The 20659-nt window shown below is 39.4% G+C and overlaps 1 protein-coding gene across 1 annotated transcript in view; it reads right to left on the reverse strand.

Annotated features, from left to right (window-relative positions):
- Nucleotides 1-455: 455 nt before the first annotated feature.
- The window catches only part of LOC123015077 (zinc finger homeobox protein 4), a 42670-nt gene continuing 22466 nt past the window's right edge, over nucleotides 456-20659 (reverse strand). The window contains 2 exon segments of the mRNA XM_044414530.1: nucleotides 456-3259; nucleotides 15808-18886. Of these exon segments, the coding sequence (XP_044270465.1) occupies nucleotides 2667-3259; nucleotides 15808-18886 (3672 nt within the window). The 3' untranslated portion in view covers nucleotides 456-2666.

Here is a 20659-nt window from a genome sequence, read left to right on the forward strand (position 1 = left end):
TCCGGTCGGTTGATGTAATTCAGGTCCATAATAAATCAAGCGAGTAAATCCAGTCCCGCGGATTAACTCGACTAATTTGACGATCAACGCGCAATAATGATTAATTTTCTCAATAATTCATCGGCATTCACAATTTTCATCTATCAAATTTAGAATTTCTGTTTTTTGTGTTTGATTTTAATAAGGTGTACTTAGTGCTGAACACTCGTTTTTCCAGTCAAATTACGCATAATTGGAACTTTTCAAGTAATATTTAAATAGCTGGATAGTATCCAGTCTCTTCGATCTACGCTTAATTGGATAAGAGCTTACTTAAGCGTCATTCCACTCCAATAAATGTTAATCCGATTGTTTAAAACGGCAGCACGCCACTGGTCGCTCATCCGCTTTAAATCTGAGCATACTTACCGTGAGTTGGGTTAGAATCGGGATTTTGATGAATAAAAGACAAGGGATTTATGATAAACTATGTAGTTTATTTTGACTTTCATATACACTCACAAATTGAGAGCGGCTTAAGCCGTAGGATACAAACATTTACCTAGTAATTATTATTATTAATATTCATCGTCAGGTTTGTCTGAAAAAATAACGGAATCTTTGTTTATTGTATGTTTTTGTTGTTTGAAATAAAAAATGAGATTTTCTTTGTATAAAAATGAGAAAATAAAAAACAATCCACATTATTTTGTCAGCTCACAATATGAAACTGTATAAAAAATCAGAGCATTCATAACAATTATGAACAAATAATTTTCACTTTCATTTATTTAAATAAAACAGTATTTTAGTTGGTAGCAGCATAGCGACGAAGCGGCAAACCGCTTCGCAAAAACCGAGCGGTCACTCTCTCACACATACGCAGTCGCAAAAGTTTAAAATTAAAAACTTAAATAATTAAATATTTACATCACAAAATCGGTGGGGAGAGAAAAATAAATTAGTTTTATCTATGCAAGATTTATGTAAAACTTAACCTAAATCACTGTTTGTCAAGTCTTACGCGGCGAACGTAAATAAATCATCATCTAAAATAAAAGCTAACCTTAAAATAATTTATACATGCGTCAACACTTAGACCTACATTGTCATCAGCGCGAGTGATTTATTTACAAAGATGCAACGGATATGTCCTTATGATACATATTACTGGCTATACAAAAAAAATATTCAAACGATAATCCGTTCATTGGGGCTTAGGACGAGATGTCTGCACGCAGGATAAAACAACAACAAAAAGAGGGTCCTGGGGGCMTCAAACAATATGTACACATACACAAAAAAAAAACAAAAAATAACATGGGACCAGTAAAACAAATTCAAAATCGGAGCGGGAAAAATAGGGAGAGCATGCGTGTTAGTTCTGCATCTTTGTAAACAGATGAAGCGTTATGTATGAGAGCGAGTATTGAGATTAGAGAGCGAAAGAAGTGGAGAGAAATGTATAAAAAGTCAACATCTGCGATATGAAATAGATTAGGAACCACGTTGCGGACCGAGTCCAGCAGTACTCAAACAAAGTCAATAAATACACACTGACTGCTCTATACATAGCAATAATAATATAATAATATGAATAGTAATAATAATCGTGTAATACGTCAGAGTGGGCGTGGTGACCCACGTGTCACATTCACTTAGCATTGCTAGTTGGAGCTAGGGCCGCCCCCGACCCGACACGGGGGAGTGGGAGGTGGATCGGGGGACGGACGGGCTGAGGGCGGTCCCAGAACCGCGCTATATCAACAATCACACTTAGTTCCAAAGAAACTCACTAGATGCGAGGCAGGTCATACCGAAGTATTTCCCAGTTTTGAGTTATTTTGGATACGTAACCTAGAATATATTTAAAATTTTAAATATATATCTACTACTATATATACGTACAATGCCGGTGAAAACCAACTTTTTTTAAAACATAATAACTATTATTACTTAAAACACCGTATCGATTATTAGTAATTAGTAGGAACCAATTTCACTGCTGGCACGAGGGTGGATTTGGGTGAGACCATGAAAGCGGGCGTCCGTGTTCTCTTACCAGCTGATATAGTTACATATACATATATATGATAAATACAGCATTTGCCTTATCAACTTTTCATTTTTTTAATAATTAGTGTCAATAATAATAAAAGTTTTTTTTGTTTTAATAATTTATCGTTTTTTATTTTTTAATAATAATAATGAATAAAAAAGCGGCCACGTCCGTTGCGAGTCGTTTGAGGAACTGTAGGAACGTGGCCGATAGGAACTTGTTTTACTGGGCTCCAGGAGCCCGTGGACCCTCCTGGGCGCCGCATGCAGTTTATCTACATCTCGATAGGAACATTGTCGCAGTTTGATATACACAGAAAGTGAGGAACTTGGCCCTGTCCGGTCCGCATTGGTCAGGTCAAGTCAAGCCACCACGTGACTTGACACGTGACCGACACGTGACCTCGACTGGGATCGCGCGCACAACTCATAGTAACTATACGTTGCAATAGGAATCATCGGACCTACTCGACTATACAACATATACACAACTACACTGACACATCTACGATAAAACAAAACATATCCATGATAACGTTCAAAAATATAGAATCAGCTGTAAATATATCTGAATGATTTCGAAAAATTGCTTATTACGTGGTAGTTGGCGTTCTCGTGTCCTGTTCCTATTAGTGTCCGGTGGTGAGGGGCTGCGCGACGGAGTCTGGCGGTGGCGGCAAAAACCGCCCCTTGCGCTCAAAGGTGTTGGAGTTAGGATCGGGCGCCGCCTCTTGCGCCGCCCGTGCCGCCAGCAGCGTAATCTGGTTGACGACGTCCTCCATCTCGTGGCTGAGCGGCGACTCAGCCGGTGGCGGCAACTTGGCCTTGAGGTGGGCCTCGGAGTCGCAATGCCGCCGCAACTCCAGCAGATTTTTGAAACGATCACCATTGCACGACTTGCACTCGTAGCCCGTCTGCACGATGCGGAAGGCGCCGCGACCCTCCTGATTACCCCCGTAGCACTGTCGCTGATGCACCAGCAAGGGCGACTCGCCCGGGAATGCCAGACGGCACTTCTTGCACACGAAGCACACCTCCACGTCCGTCTCGCGGATTGACACGTCGGAGGGCTTCTGGTGGTGGTGTTGTTGCGGCTCGGGCAGTTTCAGCGATGTGACGCCGGGCTCGGAGTTGCCCGCCGCCACCTGCTCGAGGACGGGCGCGGGCAGCGGCAGGAACGACGGACCGGAACCGGTGTCTAGAAGCAGTCCTCCGGCTCCCCCTGCAACAACGGAAAACACAAACTCAAACTAACGAAAACGACAAGGCGAATAAGCGAATCGCGCGAACGAACAAGCAAGCATAAGCGAATGGTTGAAATTTTTATTGTGGCGCCCCCATTGGTCGCAGCAACAAGAGACCCGGCTGGTTCTAATCAGTGTGATAAGCAATTAGTCCGGTAATTTATGCGAGTACAGTTCTGTTTGCAGTCATTGATCCGAGTCGTCGACTGAAAATAAATGTTGTTGTGATTGAGTGGGCCGAGTCTTAACTACATTTTAATCAGACTCAATCTAAGACACAACTGTGATACAAATTTATACAAGACTACGTTACATTGGGCTTGCCTCAATTCCATTCGGCCAGAGAATTATTCAGGAGGTTGACGGACGATTCGAATGTTGGCACAACAGTTGTTCGTCTATGTTGAATGTTCAGTTTAATGTATTGACAAGTATGTTATCTCCTGTATACGATTCTAATGGCGTTCTTTATTTATTTCGGAACGTGTGGAGTATTTTTAATGGGAGGCCGTTAGGACTTTATGGATTTTAAATACGGACTAATCAGCTACACACGATAAACCTTTCGGACTTTATTAATCAGACTACGAGACACAGGAAATGGTGAATAGGTGGTTCCGCTTGTTACACACACTGGCGCACACGTACAACCAACTGAAATCTTTTCATAACATAAATTACGAAATTTTTCAACACTATTTCAATTAAGTATTTAATATTGCCAAGTAAAGCGAATGCTAAATTCGTAATAAATAACCAAAGCATGGCTATATACAATTAATTAAGCCACAAGAAAGCAGTCAATATTTTATCTAAAGCTGTCAGATAGACTATAGGTAGCCGAGCCTAGATTAGTCAGCACGTGCACAATAATTTTTAATTATTTTTTTTTTCGTCGCATTTGATACGCAAGCTAATAATAACTCGAATAAGTTATTAAAAAATTAATTGCGTTGGTAACACTCCGAGCCAGTCTTCTAACAAACGAGTAATTCCGGTTTTGAATTTGGGGTACAAGAAACGAATTCAAACAGTTTTCCAAAAATTTTGAAGCGCCATTTCACTGTGTGAAAATGTGTTTGTTCTCTTGTCGAACGAGATGAGAACCGTTGTACGTACATATTAATTGAAAAAATTGTGTTTGGTAAATTGAATGTCTCCACCCCCCGTCCTGTTCATTTTTTATTCCCCGAGCATAATCATCTTAAAGGAAAAGCAATTCGATCGACAACACAAACATTTGTGCAGTGTAATCTTTCTAAATTGGTTATCTGTCACTGTCATCGGTTCAATTCCGAATGTCTTAGGTCCCGTTCACAATTAATATTGACGCGTGAACTATACGTTTGTTTATCTAAAGCGTAATAGATCAGAACGCCTCCGCTCTGTCACAATAACTGGTGTAAATTGTTTACGTAATTAGTTTAACTACTGTATCCCTATTAAGGTACTAATTACAATTTGTTAAGAGCGGGTTCACACTATAATTAGTCCCTCCGTCACATCCGCTGGTTTGGGACACGTCTTCCTGTGCCTCTCTCAGCGACAAATTAAAAGCAACTTTCTTTCAATACGAAACGAACGAAGATATTTTATAATTCAGAAAAACTGCGTCTCGGAAGCAAAAATCCATATCTCACCCCAAGGCAACCCTCCCTTCGCTATTATAACTCGCGGAGCGAAAAAGTAAATTTTAAGAAACCCTCGCCCTCGCTTTACAGTCGACCAAACATTCACTCCCGACAGACTCAATCGAAAAACGCCCAACACTCCAGAGAACCGCTGCAATTAAATAGGCAATTTATTTTTTATGTGACTCCGGGATTTTTTAATCAAAACCGCGATATAATTAAAAAGTGGCTCCGACGCAATTTTCTACGATGCTCACTATTGTTTATGGACCCCACCAAAGAATTACACGGGATACCGATCGATAACTAATTTATTCGGGAAGAAGCCGCTCGAGGCAATAATCATAAAATATTTTTACCAAACTTTTTAATAGCACTTCGATTTTATTCAAAATGTAAAGAAATGAAAAATCCGATAAACACGAATTGCAATTTCTATCTTCCTTTTTGTGGCTCATATCCTTGTATAGGTACTAAACGTTACCCTGTTAATTACAAAATTTGAGCTTTTTGCTATTCCACCTGTTATTTTTCCATTATCCATATCACCTGCCGTTTTAATTGCCGCCACACCCCTCCTCGCTCCTGAAAAAATCCACGTCCGGGCATAAAAAGCTCGCGCACGTATCGAATTTCCTTTTCTGGGTGGAGACGCGCTGAATATGTGAAAACGAAATTAGCGTAGCGTCCCTTGCTTATCGGAAATTGGTAAGTTTGTCGGCAAGGATGTGATCCTTCTGACCGATCAATATTTTTAAAGTCGTGACTCATTTTTTTCCCTTCTCCCTTTTAATATCATCACATAAAAAAGCTCTCCCTCTTATCTTTCCCTCACTGAGTTTGTCCTTGACGAATTAAGCATTTAATCCGCGCCGCGATGCTTAATTGACGCTTTTAATTAGGTGCCGAGACCGGAATTAACATCCGCTACCCTTTAACGGCCACTTGTTGCGTCGAAAGGGTTGCTTTGGAGGTAATTAGCGAGTTTGCTTGTTTTAAGGGTGGCTTCAAAACTGGTTGAGATGGGTTAGTGCTGTCTAGGTGAGTTAAAGTGTGCTCGAAGCGAGATAATAACAGTGTTGACAGGATAAAATGTCGTATATCATGTGTAGACAATGTTGCCACCACTACCGAGTTAAAACACTGCAAGCTAATGAGCAATAAGTTGAATGGAAGATCCGTGCAATAAATCGGGTGAAAACTTGTTATAAATATATTTCTTGTTACAGATTTTGATGTTTGATGTTTGGTGGTACATATTTATAACAAGTGTGACCCTGCGTGCTTAAAGTTGTAAAAAAATTCACTACTGACCTTTGCCATTGAGGCCAGTATCGGTCCATAGTCGCATTGAGACGCATCGTACGCTGAAATATTGAAAAAAACAACCATAAGAAACAAAAAAATGATACAATCGAATTAAATAGACTTTGGTTTTAAGCACGTCAGGGTCGCTTAACCTCAGACTCAAGTGTGAAACATTCAAAAAATAAAAAAATAAATAAAAATCAACCAACATGCTTAAAATGGTAAAATGGCATGGCATGACAAAAATGCGCGTTTATCTCCCTGATAAGAGGGCGCACTCAATCAAGTATCGGGCTGGTTTGGGGGTGGTTTATTTAAAACACGTACCACCGCGTACAGGGCATTTTATATTTAAATGTTGCATGATTAGTTGGTATTAAATAAACGTAAGGTACTCTCAAAGGTTTGGTTATAATTTATTTTTTATTGTCTATTGTCTACGAACATCTCACGCCATTACAAACCCGATTTCTTCGATTATCATAAATCTCGGCAGCCACGCCAAACGATTTTTTTTGTAAAGAGGGAATATGTGTGTATTCGCGATGATAACGATTTATCAAAGGAACCATTCAAATGAGAGGGACCGGATGTGTCGTATTTGTTTAGGGTGTTTCTTCCACAAGGCTAATTTGTAACGCCGGATTCAGGTAAAAGGGACAAGGGCGTGAATGGGCAGATCTGACCTGGAGGGAGCGATTCGGCAGTCGAGCGAAATTTAAACTCAATCAGTCAAAAATGAATTATTTTATGCCACCCCCAAACGCCTTTTTCCTCCCTCTTGGAAAAAGAAAACCGAAAATAACCAAATCGGACAAAATGCGTCCATTTCTTCATCACCCTCATAAATTGAATTTGGAAATTTTTACTACAAACTACAAAATAATAATTTCTCACTAATACAAATCTTAAATGAAAATTATTATCGAATTAGATTTTAAAACTTAATGTTCCGTCTAATTTTTTTGTCAATAAGAACGACACTCGAAAGTCGTGAGCGTAACGAGCGCGTTAATCGTCCAGGTTTATTAATGGCCGATAAACAAACGAGTTAGTTTCTTTGTTCATATCTTCTAGGTATAGTGCAAAGCTAATTTATGTATTTCGACTGTTTGATATTTAACTGTATTTTGAAACTAAAGCAATAGTAAAATACAAATAAACAGCAATGGAAAATGACATTTTAAAAAGTGCTTTTACGTTTCGATGTTTAAAATTTTKGTTAAATCATTTTTCCCTTTTGTGGTTTTATTTTGCCCCCGGCGTGTCATAAACTACTCCAACTTCGAAAGTTAATTTTGCTGTTTTTCCCTTATCTCTGCTAGGAAAAAAATCGTTTAAAGGTGCGATTTCTCGAGCCGCTTCTCCCGTATAAAATAGTTAAACAAGCGACGCCTTAAATTACCAAACTTAGCCAATAATTTAAATCCATAAAAACTGGTATCATTGTTCTGTAGCTATAAATTTCAACTTTTCACATTAAATCCTTTTCAATTCTCCCGAACTGACTGCGCTTTTTTGTCCGACCCTCAGATTCTACATTTTAAATAGAATGGACTGCATTTCTTTATATTCAAATGAGGAGGGACCCCGTCTAGTTAACACACACACGAGACCGAAATCGAAGGCGACATTACTTCCGGTAAATAACGCGCGAGATGCTAAAATGGGTGGAATTTCAACAGAAATGAAGCGTGAAAGCTCTAAAGAGAAAAAAGTATCATTGACAATTACTAATTTTTCAAAACTCGAAAGCTCAAAGAACAAAAGCGTTGTAATCCTTGCGGAACACCTGAGAGACCAGAGCGTTCTGAGAATTTTGCTGATTGGGATTTTAGTTAAATTCGTTCCGATTAGGGTCCCGATAAGCTCACGTGTTGGTCCTCGGTGGTCCTTCTTCAGTTTTGTTCTTGTTGCTTTTGATTTTTAATAGATGCTGCTGGGACCTTCGGGACAATATTGAATTCCGTTGGCCAGGTAAGTGGACAAAAGACGGATTTTCGTATCTTTTGTTACCGGGTAGTACATTGTGGGTGCCCAGGTAACAAAACTAAAGGAATGCGAGACAACAGTGTGTGTGTGTGTGTGTAACAGAAAATTATGACGTGCGTGTGCGATTCATCAATTCGGCGGATCGACGAATTTACGCTTTTGTCCGCGTCGCCCATTAGATTCTTTGTGCTGAAAAAAATACTTTTCATGCAAAATCCCCTAACTACGCATTGTGCGCTAAATGATTAATGGTGTAGAAGCGTAGTTTATTTGGTATTAAAACGGCGAAAAGCGTCCCCTCATCGCACCCTCCATAACGGGAGCGTTTCTGATATTGTGGGAAGAAAAACTATATCAGCGGAGGTTTTTTTAAAATGAGATTTATCGGCGACATTAATTTTAAAATTGTCAATAATCGGGGTGAATGGATGGGGTGAGTGCTGCCCCGGGAATGTACCGGCCGAACAGACGAAATAACAATGCTTTATTGCCATTGTTTGTCTCGTTGGGACTAATCCAGAGACCCGGATTTGAAAATAACGAAATTTTTCGTGCGGTACCTTTGATATTTGCGCTCAGTTTTACAGCTTGCCAAAGCGGTGATGGTTTATTGGACGGACTGAACGGCCATCAGACCTCATTAGGGTTGCTAATATAAACAAGAATTTCTCAAAAGTCAAACGGGTGAGGCCATTCCCAGAAACTTTGACAGAGTGTCTCCAATTACAAAATTACCTGAATACTCCTTAATGGAACGAAAGTGTTTCCAGATTTAGTATCAACTAAAATTTTCGTCTATATTTCTGTTATTAATTTATTAATGACAAAGACATCAATCTTGGCCGGAACAGCCTGGCAAGTTTACTCCCGTAGAAGCTGTTTATTCAAATTCAGTGGTTATTCGTGTCGAAAAAGCGCCTTTTTTCGATGTGTATCTCATCACCTGGCAGCGCTACCCTCTCGTCCGAAGAAGCCGTGTGTTAATCAATCAATATCTCCAATAACATCGCCATGCCCACGGCTCCGGCCCTGCCTAACTAACCGGATGATTTAATCATCATCAGCGCGGAAATTTCGTCTTAAGAATTTGGCTACCGCATTAAAAAAACATCGTTGCCTCCTTAATTGGAAAAATTCGGTTGGTTCTCGCCAATATTGCGAATATTAAAAATCTTGGGATCCACCCTCGATTCTCATATGTCAATGTGAGGATCAGGATATCGCCGGAGCGGAACACGGGTTATCGTCTGGCGCACCGGATAAAAAAGAAGCTGAAATTCATTACATGCTTCGCTTCATAGGGAGATTGTATTTTTTCGTTTTCGAGTATTTTCCATGGACGCCCTCGGGGTGACTGTGCTTAGATTACCAGCCATCGCGTTACAATTCCGACGGGGTTATATAGAGCGCGCAAACACCGCGGAATTTCAAATAAGCCGAGATTCGCGAGTTTTAATTTCGGTAGAGATGTCGAGTTTCATTTTGACGACGCTTCGAACGCGATTAAAAACGGGGGTGAAATGCAATGTGTAAAAAGCGACGGCTCAATATACGCGAAATACGACGACTCTAATCACAAAAAATAGCAAGGAATTGCAAAGATTTCAAGACGTTTGGGTAAAATTTCTCAAATATTGAGTTGACGACTCGGGGATTATAAAATTTTAAGAAGTTTGACTTGGGGATATTTAGGAGCGGCTTATTGCCAAAGACCCTCTATTGTCCATGAGTTGTAAAACCAAACTTTGAAATTTATTTTATGACCACACTTTGGTCCAAACACCCGGTTTATGATGTTTGAAATTAAACATTTAAGTTTGCAGAAGATGTTGCTAAAAATCCCTGTGTAGATCTTAAAATGTGAATTTGTTTTTTGGAGCCACCTGCGGCAAAAACCCTCGTGTTAAAATCCGTCGATACGTTGAAAAAGCTCTAGCTCGTTGTAAAAAGCTCCGAGAATTGGGATTATGGCATGTCCGGCAAGTGATGTAAGTCGCATTCCCGACATCTCCGGCAATAAACTCCGGCAACGGCCTAGGAATGCCAACCATCCCCGGAATCACCATCCAGCATACCCAGCCCGAATTATGCCTTGTTTATGTGCCCTTCGATCATCATTCGGCCGTTATCCGCGTCTGATGACACCATTTAGCCGAAATAATGGCAACTCGATTATAATTAAGGGGATTTTTTCCGGCACTTCGGGGACTGACGTCTCGCCATTTCTCGAGAGTTGGATTCGATTTATTTTAGAGACAATTTAAGCGATTCAAAGAAATGGCGATACTTAAACAGGGGTGGCAGTCGGAGCATAGTCGACCAGATGCGTCGCCGAGAATTCCGGGACCTTTCCGGGTCGGCAAAGTGCTCGATCGACTGCACGCTAACTTATCTGCGTCCGAGCAAATTGGAATATTTTAAATTCGCGTTCTATCTCTTGGGGCGTCGATGGCTTTAGGGTATGCGAAAGCGGCATGCCCAAATTTAAATACTTCATATGTGAGCCGATATTGGCTATTGAAGCTAAGAACGACCCGGAGGAATTTATCGGCGGATTCGGAGCGAAGAGAGCGACCCCTCAGCAAACACTCATTTAAATAAACTAACGGAAAAGCAAATTTTGAAGCGGCCAAACCTCATTCAACAAAGAGATCAAACGTAGAAATCCATTTCTTTCAAATTCTGAAAAATTCGAGTCATTATTTATAAAAATTACAAGCCTTGAGCCTTGAATCTATTATTTCGTGTTGTTTACTGACATTTTAATTACGATTCGTTGACGACAATAGCCACGTCAAAACCGCACTTGCCGATATTTTTAATTAGTTTTCTAGCTCGTTTTTCGACAGTGTCCCGATGTACGAAATTTTCCGGTTCGCGACTCACACTCCGTGAAGGTTACTCCTAAATATTCAAATATCTCTGATGAGGTTTAATAGTGTCCAAGGCCTCGGCAACAATTAACTAATCAAGCCGCGATTACATAATTAACAATCCGAGAGGTCATTGTTAATTAAAATCCTCAATCCGGGTGTGCGTTGCTAAATAAGTAATGAATCTGGGGGCGGCGGAGCCCGGGTTGGTTAGCATGGCGCAGGCCTTAATCGACGCCGCCTCCGATGTACACGTAGAACATCCGCCAATTAGCCGGCGTGGGCCCCGACTGGATTGGATGTATGCCCGGAAAAAGGATAATTAGGAACCACCTCGAATCGGGCTCCGGGGCCGCTCCGGGCAACGCCTGCAGGATGCCGGCTTTATTTACGAGTGTGGCGTGTCTCTGGACGTGCATCACGTCGCGGTAAACGATATGAATTGTTAATATTCCGGACGGTGGAGTTGCAATCGCCATACATGGACGGAATCCGTCACACAAGGGAAAACGGACGGACGAGACCGGGCCGTAAAAACACACAAATCGATACTTAGACCAAAAACTCCAACTCGAACACGAAATTTGATACTAACTAACTGTAAAAAATACGAATTCGTAATCATTTTTCAGGACATTTCGGTAATTAATTGATGTTGCTTGTTGAGAGAAAGTCAAGTGGATGTAAAATGGACGCCTGAGGCGGGCCGAGGCATGAATTATGGGACTATGACTAAAGTTTATTCTTATGGTCGTTGAGGCGATTTAAAATAATTAAAAAACCGAATGTAGGACCACTTTCGTGCCACGAAACGGATCCAAAAATAACAGGGCGGGCGGTTCCAAAATTTCCATGATTATCACTTTTACAATGAATTAAAATTGATAATTAATTTAGTGATTTGTTGGTGTTTGTAGTACGAGTTTTATAAACCGTTAGAAACTATGAATCATATTACAATATTTATTGTTTGTCCCAGTAACGACAAAAAAATATTTATTAAAATTACAAATATATAAGTACAGAGCCTCCAAATCAAGCTGTCAAGATATTTTTTTATAGATAAATTAATAAAGTTGTTTGAAGCTTTTGATTGTTTTTTAAAATTTGAAACCATTAATACAAAACTCAAATTCCCACAAATTATCAATTTGTTTAGAAATTAGCTACAATGTAAGATATGAACTTTCACAAAAAAGACTTTGAGATAAAAAATAATAATTCCTAGTTGTCTTATTTTTAAAATTTATGTCAGACATTTTGCTTAATGTAAATTAAAAAAAAGTGATAGATGGATGTCCCACTATCGTTTCCACAAAGAAGAATAAATTTTTTATTATAGGTATTTTTGCTCAAAGCAATATTTCCTTAAAGGAATTTTATTGTTTAATAGTTATTTAACATGTCTTTGAGAGCTCGGTCCTTTTATCAATTGTATTTAAAGATTATTAAAATAAATAAAAAAATTCTTTAGACAATGCAATTGTCTAAACTCGGTCACCGTGAATCTCGACTTGTCAGTCCCCTCCCAGCTTTCTTTCACCTTAAAAATTTTTCACAATTGGCTCTCGTTCATGATTTATAAACCCAATTTATCGTAATTTATCGTCTTTAAAAAAATCATGAAGTGGTCCAGCATTTCGCGATACTCTCGCGTGGGTGCTCATCTTCAAACAAATGGAAATGAATAGTTGTAATATAGTTGCGTTCTTCGGCCATTAGCCGGCTTTAAAGCGACGACTTTAGACTTATTATTATTTATATTAACATCTCGAGTAACGCGTTGGTTTTAAGTATTATAAGTTCGTCCATTCAGTCACCTGTACGTCTGAGGTGCCCATCATGGGCCGTCGCCCAACACCGACCTGGTCGGCTGGAAGCTCGGTAAATAACTATACTATAATTTATGGTCCGGTTCGAGTTTAATTCACGCCGTCGTCCTCTTCTACCAGATGGTCCGAGGCCTCGGGGCCGTAAATTACCGGCTGATCCGCGGATTTTCGCGAAATCGTCGCCGAACGCGGCGGCAAAAAGCGGAATGCGCCGAAAAAGTCACTGCCAAAAGACCGAAGATTTAGACTCGTCAATCTTGGATCTGTCAGCCATCAATAATCAATAGTCGACGGGAGCCCAAATTAACGAGCGGATTTTTTCAGATTCCGCGACCATGTTTTGACATCTACAGACGGCCATCTTGGATAATTAGCAATTCTAAGGTTAGTCATTTGCTTATGGATGGACGGACAAAGGCTGACAAATTTAAATATTCAAACAGGCATCAGACGCGCCGAAAGGGCCACAAAAGCACACCAAAACTCCGTCGAGGAAGCGACCAGAGGGAGATTTTACAACCACTTGACTTTCTCCAGATCAATTAAAATATTTATCGAGATGAAAACGACCTAAAACGCGAGATAAACAGATTTTGGGAGGTTTATCTAAACTGGACGTGGTTCCTTCATTTGACAACTAATTAATTAGCCAGACTAAAATACTCGAAGAATTTTGCCGTCAAATAAAATTTTCATGAGTAAGGATTAAGGACTATTTATCCTTTTCTTAAAAATTGATTATTATAAAATTACGACTATTAAAAAAAGTTACTACAAATAAAAAAAGTAACAAAAACCTTCAAAACCAACTTGCAAAAGGTGATCCGTTACAATTTTATACAGAATTTTTTAACTGTAAAAGTTTCGTGTAAAGATTCTTAAAATTTTAAAATTTATTTTAAAAATTTTATACCTAAAAGTCCTAAACTGACTCTTTTGAGTGGCAATAACTGGCTCAGTAATGGCGGTACCCTCCAATAAAATAAATGTTTACGAAATAGGGGCCTAAATATCTTCAAAAACTAGTGTTTATTACGCTCTTTTCAAAGTAAGATATTTTAGTAAACACAGATTTTCAAGCTAAGTTAGATTTTTGTAATTGACAAAAGAAATTTTTTTGTTTGTATTCAATTCGCATTTGCAGGTCATGAACTAGAAACTATAGGTACTAAGTTTATCCGTTTAGAATTTTGTGATACGTATTTCAATCCTTTTCCTAGTAAATAAAAAGAAAACCTAACTTCAAGGTGTCTTTCATTTCGACCCTTTGTAGAAGAAAGAATTGAACCCTTTCTTTTACCTCCCCAATTCCGAAAAATAAACAACCATAAATCGCCAAAACTGCATTGGACATAATAAAACAAAACAGTTTCGGAAACACACTACTGCCGCCGCACACGCATTTATCGTTAGTTTCAGGTAGAAAAAGGGCCATCGTGAGTTATGAGTGTTGGCGTAAGTCCGCACACCTGGTCGCCGCAAACAAAAGCCGGTTTACCTGATCCGGCCCTGTTTGCCTAATGAAAATGATACTCTCACACGGGTCGCTAGCATGAACAGACTTTAATCGACCCGCTGCACCGAGACTAAGACAAGAATCCGGCCAATGGACGAGCGTAATATGGTAGCTATAGAAACGAAACTACTTGTTTGTCTTATTGTAAAAGTAGAATGAATCTTTAAACTCCGCCCATAATCCGCACGTATTTTAACCGACACAAAGCGCACAAAATTCCGATTTTCACACAAAAATTCCTCTTCTGAAACGATTTTTTTATATATTTTCTGAGGAATCCCACAAGGAACTAATTAAGAGCCCATACTATTCATAATCCGCAAGAAAACGAATCTTCGCCTAACCTTTGCAATTACATACATTGTTTTTATAAATAATAAAAGCTCCAATTCGTCTATTAAATTTTTTGCAACATCAGAAAGTTTGTTTTGTCCTCACAGAGTCAATCGAAAAAACAACGAAATATAGCAACTTTCAGTAAACTAACAAATACTATAAACAACATGAGAACAAAGTGTATTTGAAAATTTTAATTAATACTATTTTTAACGAAATATTGCCCAAAGAAATTAACTACCTAGAGATCAATTTTATTCACAGTCCCCTTCAAAACAACAACTTGAATAAAAATTTCAATTATGAGAGTTGCTTCTAGAAGTAACAAACTATCTAAATCATCCGTAACTTTTCATATTGTTTTTGAACATTATCCTCGCTCTTGTGAAGCTTAATTAATCGAAATCTGCCACAATATCACTATTGATGATTCTGTAACTTTTTTCGGGGTAAATGAAGAATTGCTGTGAAGGCCTTATCTTGGAGATAGCACCGCGACGCCCAGACGTGCGTCATATATTATTGATGGGGCGCGTACGGGGTCTACACTTGCCGCATTACGAATTCATATGAGAAACACAAAGGGGACGTGAAATATTTATCCATATTTCTCATTTTCGAGACGGAACAATTCATACGCCCGAAAAGGCAACAATTCAATAATGTAGATGCAAACGCCCGAAAAGATGTATTTTTTATCAATTAAGATTGGATAGAATTACAAGCAAGTAGTCACGTCTTTACCCGTATCACCATAATTAAATTCTCGGCTTATAACATATTCAAGAATCTCAGATTCCATCGAGTGTCATAAATCAGAAATGAAACGAAATAAATCAGCACGAAAAAAAACGATATTTATTGGAGGAAAAAAATTTTGGTACTAATTAAGATATCAAAATAAATTTTGTGGCGTCCCTCTTTTCAGATACTTATTCTAATGAAAAAAGTATACATGTGATGACTACTTATTTGACCGTTTTTCGGACATGCAAGCGGCAAAATAACTCAAAATAGAAGAAAACGAAAACAACTCACCGTTAGCCCCGAACATGGAATGGTGCATGTACTGGTTTTGTACCCCGTAGTTGGCGTTATTCCCCAACGCGTACAATTGCTGGAACAGCGTCTCGGAATTTTCTTCCTGTTCTCCCTTCTGGACTTGCATCCCGGCCATTTGGAGGAGTTGAAGGTGCGTATTGTTGTTGAGGTTTTGCGGAGGATTCGTCGTCGAGTCTGCACTGACTGTCGACGCCCCAGGAAGCGGGGGCACCGTGAACTCGCTCTCGCTCTCCTTACTCGTATTCTCCAGATGCATTCTAACATTGGCAATGTGACTCTTGGTGAAAATGTGGTCTTGGATGGAGTACTTGTGCGAGTATTTGAAGTTGCAAAACTTGCAGTCTTCAGGAAGGACCGGGTTGTCGGACTCAGGAGCTCCGAGAACTTTCTGCAAAGCGATTTTACTCTTCTTTTCTTTGGCTCGCGCATTTTGGAACCACACTTGGACGACGCGTTTTGGGAGTCCGATTTCGCGGCCTAACATCTCGCATTCAGCCATTGTGGGAGTTTTATAGTCGGAAAAAAGGGATTTCATGACTTTGACTTGGATGGAGGACATTTGGGTGCGAAATCGCTTGGTGCCGGTGTTGTTGTGAGGACGTTGGGTGTTACTTTGGGTGCTGCTGGCGGGGGAAGTGGGATTGCTTTCGTCATCYAAAATTTCGGTAGTTTCAGACATRGAATCYCTTCGTTCGTCACATAGTGACCTTTCGCTTAAATCGGTCAAAGGGCCAGGGTCACAAATTGTTCGTTCGTGGTCCAATGAAACTTTCATAGGCCGCGATAAATCCACTGGTTTTGATAAATCGAGCGGAATTTCTCCCTCTTCTTTCCCTGATTTTATTTCACTTTTATCACCGTTTGAAGACGAAGCGTGCGCTTGCAACTCGCTAATGTAGCGTTTCATACTCTCCTCGTAATATTTTTTGATGGAATTTTCCATATCTGGGTGCAATGTGGGAAAAAGTGGAGGCATCATATTCGGATTTTGTTGGAATTTGTTGTCACCACCTGAGCTAAGACTAGGAGACGATTCTAGACTAACTTCCTCATCGGGGAGGGCGTCAATATTGACTTCCCCTCTAGCCGCATGTTTCGTCGTCAAATGAGATTCTAGCGCTGATTTTACTTTGAATAAAGCAGGGCAAAAAGGGCATCTCTTGTTGATTACTTGTGCATGCGCTCGAAATTGCCCTTTTCGTTCCCTAGCCCTTGTATTCTGAAACCAAACTTGCACCACTCTTTTTTTTAACCCGACTTCTCGTGCAATGTTCTCCAACATTTTCCTCGAAGGGTTACTCTCAATTTGGTACTTTTGGTACAGATAGTCCAACTGTTCGGGCAAAATCGTTGTCCTCAATCTTTTATCTTTTGGCTGATCGGATGTATCGCTTTCCACCTCAAATTCCTCGAGTTTCCTCTTTTGCCCCGACACATTATTCAACATGTTCATCAACGGGTGTTGAATATTTTGGCCCGAATTTTTTGCCATGTCCCCCAGATTCGCGTTCAATTGTTGCAGCTGGGCGTGTTGCTGGAGAATCCCAAAAGGGGAATCGGGAGGATATGTCGGAAATAAATTCGGGTTCATGATGTGAACGAGTTGGTGTTCCCGCCATAAATCAAATCGCGGAAAAACCAGATTGCACTTGTCGCATTGAAAGGTACCTTCTTTATTATCACTGGCCGATGGTGACGACGGGTATGTGCCACTGTTTGAAGTGGGAGTAGTTGAAGGGTTGGGTTGGATGGGACTTTGCGATGGGTTTTGTAACTGAGGACTGTGTTGGATATTGTTTTGTTGTTGCTGTTGTTGCGACTGTTCAACAATTGTACTTGAATTTGAATCTTCGGAACTCAAAACAGCGGCAATTTGGGCCGCAGCAGCTTGTGCTTGTGCCGATCTCTTGGCATCTTCTTCTTTAAAACAGTGGGTTTTTTGGTGTCGGATCAATTCGTAGTATCTTTGGAACACGAGGAGGCATTTTTTGCACTGATAGTTCAGTCCCGGAGTTCTTTGAAATCGATTGGCACCACTTTCATCTCCGATTCCTGGTGCTGGTTCAACTGCCGGTTGGTTCTCGTAGACTTTTCGTGCCTTCTGTCTGGCGTTTTGAAACCAAACTACGATCACTCTAGGGCTCAAATTCAATAATTTTGATAAATATTCAAGATCGTCATCTTTGGGATAAGCGTTGTTTTCAAAAAACTCTTGCAAAACTTTGATTTGATAATCGGTGAATCTCGTTCTATTTGCCCTTTTTCCGGTGGAACCACACGAACCTTGACTTTGGCTACTGTAGTCTCCTCGATTCGGGCTGAGACATCTATTTGGAGTTAGAGGGAGCATGGCTTGAAGGTTATTAGGGTTAGGAAAATTTTGCTGATTGAGTTTTGGGGGTGGCAACATTGGACTTGTTAACCCATGATGAGTGGATGATGTCGACATGTTCATTGCGGGAGTGCTTGTTGTGAGAGTGTCTCCGAGTTGTGACGCGATAATTGAAGTAAGGGTTAGGTTATTTGGAGTCGAGGGGGCACTGACTTGAGACAGGTTGAGATTGTCTGAACTTGCCACCGATGTTGCGGGACTTTGGGGTGGGAGATTGAAAATGTTGGGTTTTTCGTCAACAGTTTCTTGTGGTTTGTCCTCGAATTTTTGCGGTTCATCTGAAGGTTCTTCCTTTTCGGTTTTGATCTCTTTTGTGTCCGGAGTCGTGCTTTTTTTATTCGTGTCTTCCGTGGAGCTCCCGGAGCTGTTTAAAGGCATGACTTTGGCTTCTCCGGTCTTTTCGTATTCTTCCAGATTGAGTGTGGTCGAAGGCGGGTTGTTGAAGTTGTACGGGCTGTCTTTGTTTCGTTGTCTCTCTTTGAAGAGCGTGTTTCTGAACCAATGCTTTATGACTTTGGGTGGAAGGCCGCTCTGCGATGCCATCTCGTGGATCTGTTCCTCTGATGGTGAGTTGTTTATGTCGAAGTGCGCTCGCAAAATTTTCAACTGATCGTCGGTGATGCGCGTTCTTGCGCGCTTCTGATTCGCAGCAGCGTTAACGGCCTGAGCAAAAGAGAAGAAAAAACGACAATGCATAAACCTCGCATTATTCCACTGTCGATATTATACAGATTTATACGTTCTCAATACGCGATCCGTAAATACACACAGGCCTTAATAAATTTGAACAAATTGGCAATAAATCAATTACGATAATTATCACAATGCAAGGCTACATCGTACAAACAGCAATTAAAATAATCAACAGTCGGATCGAAACTGACGCTAATAATTGTCAGATCTCGAAATCTATAATTATTCGACTGGTGTTCTATGCGTGTAATTTAAAATACCAAACGAAAAATTACCAGCGATGCACTAAAACTCTCAGACGGTACAAACTACTCATTAATGGAATTATACGCCGATAATCACTTTTATGAACGGTCGGAAACTTTAATTAGTAATACGTGTGGAGGCCAAAATACAAAGAACGACGCCCAGAACGTTTAATTACTAAACACGATGAAACACCGATTACAGAGCGTCCCAATTACAAATTCCATTTTTGTAGTATTGAAAAAGACGACGAACGTGATTTACAAGAATTATGACGATGGTTAAATAGATGGCGACATCAAACAGAACGATAAACTATAAACTTCAATAATTAATGCCGCAAAAACGAAAAAAAGCTAAGTAAATATCAGGTCTGCAATAAAATCAATGGTTATGTTGGTAGCAATAGAATTTTATTCAATTTTGCTTAAACATCCATAAAAATCTTGATTGTCGGACTAGTGGACGTCTCTTTTTAAATTACGGTATGTTGTACTTATATTACTATGTGTCTTATATACTTATAAGACACATTCAATAAAATTAAATTAAATTAGCACAATCTATAAAATTAGATCAACCAAAACTTGTTCATAGAATATACAGGGTGTTCCGTTTTTATTGTTACAAATTCAAACAGGTGATAGGATATTCAATTCTAAGACAAAAGTTTCCTATAAACATGTATCGAAAAATGTTATGTAAGCGAGCTACACCTCCTCAAAAAAAAATTTCAGAAACCATTTAAGTTAAAATTACAAAATTTGGTACAGATGATAATCTTTATACACCTAAACGAATTAAAACATCAAATGTCGAAATTTTTAATCAGAGGCGTACGAAACTGGAGGAGTTTAAGGTAAAAAAATACCCTATTTATTTTGGCTTTAGTTTCTCGGTACTTTCAGCAACAAAATCTTTTAAGTTCGATAGTTTATCACAGAAAAGTCTCTCTTGTGTCGATACGACTTATTGTTTTTGAATAAAATTAATTTAAAATTTATGTTACACACCAATACAACATTCAAATAAATCAGAATTTACAGAGTAATAAAATCAAGAAATTCATATTTTTTAATCAACCTCAACTAATTAACATTACATTACAGTAACAATAATAACATTAATTAAATGAATTTGCCTAAATCTAAAGGAGTTGTTCAAAGTCACCACCATTTTGGTCAATGCATAACTAAAGAAACTAGAGCCAAAATAGATAGGGTATTTTTTTACCCTAAACCCCACCAGTTTCGGACGCCCCTGATTAGAAATTTCGACATGTGATGTTTGAATTCGTTTAGGTGTATAAAGATTATCATCTGTATCAAATTTTGTAATTTTATTTTAAATGGTTTCTGAAATATTAGCAAAAACCTATTAGCCCCCTTTCATGGAGTGTAGCTCCCTTACCAAGCATTTTTCGATACATGTTTATAGGAAACTTTTGTCTTAGAATTGAAAATCCTATCACCTGTTTAAATTTGTAACAATAAAAAC

This window comes from Tribolium madens, unplaced genomic scaffold (assembly GCF_015345945.1).
Source record: "Tribolium madens isolate multiple individuals breed KSU strain unplaced genomic scaffold, Tmad_KSU_1.1 Scaffold_97;HRSCAF=244;Tcas5.2_LG3a, whole genome shotgun sequence".
In the NCBI taxonomy this organism is placed as follows: Eukaryota; Metazoa; Arthropoda; class Insecta; order Coleoptera; family Tenebrionidae; genus Tribolium; species Tribolium madens.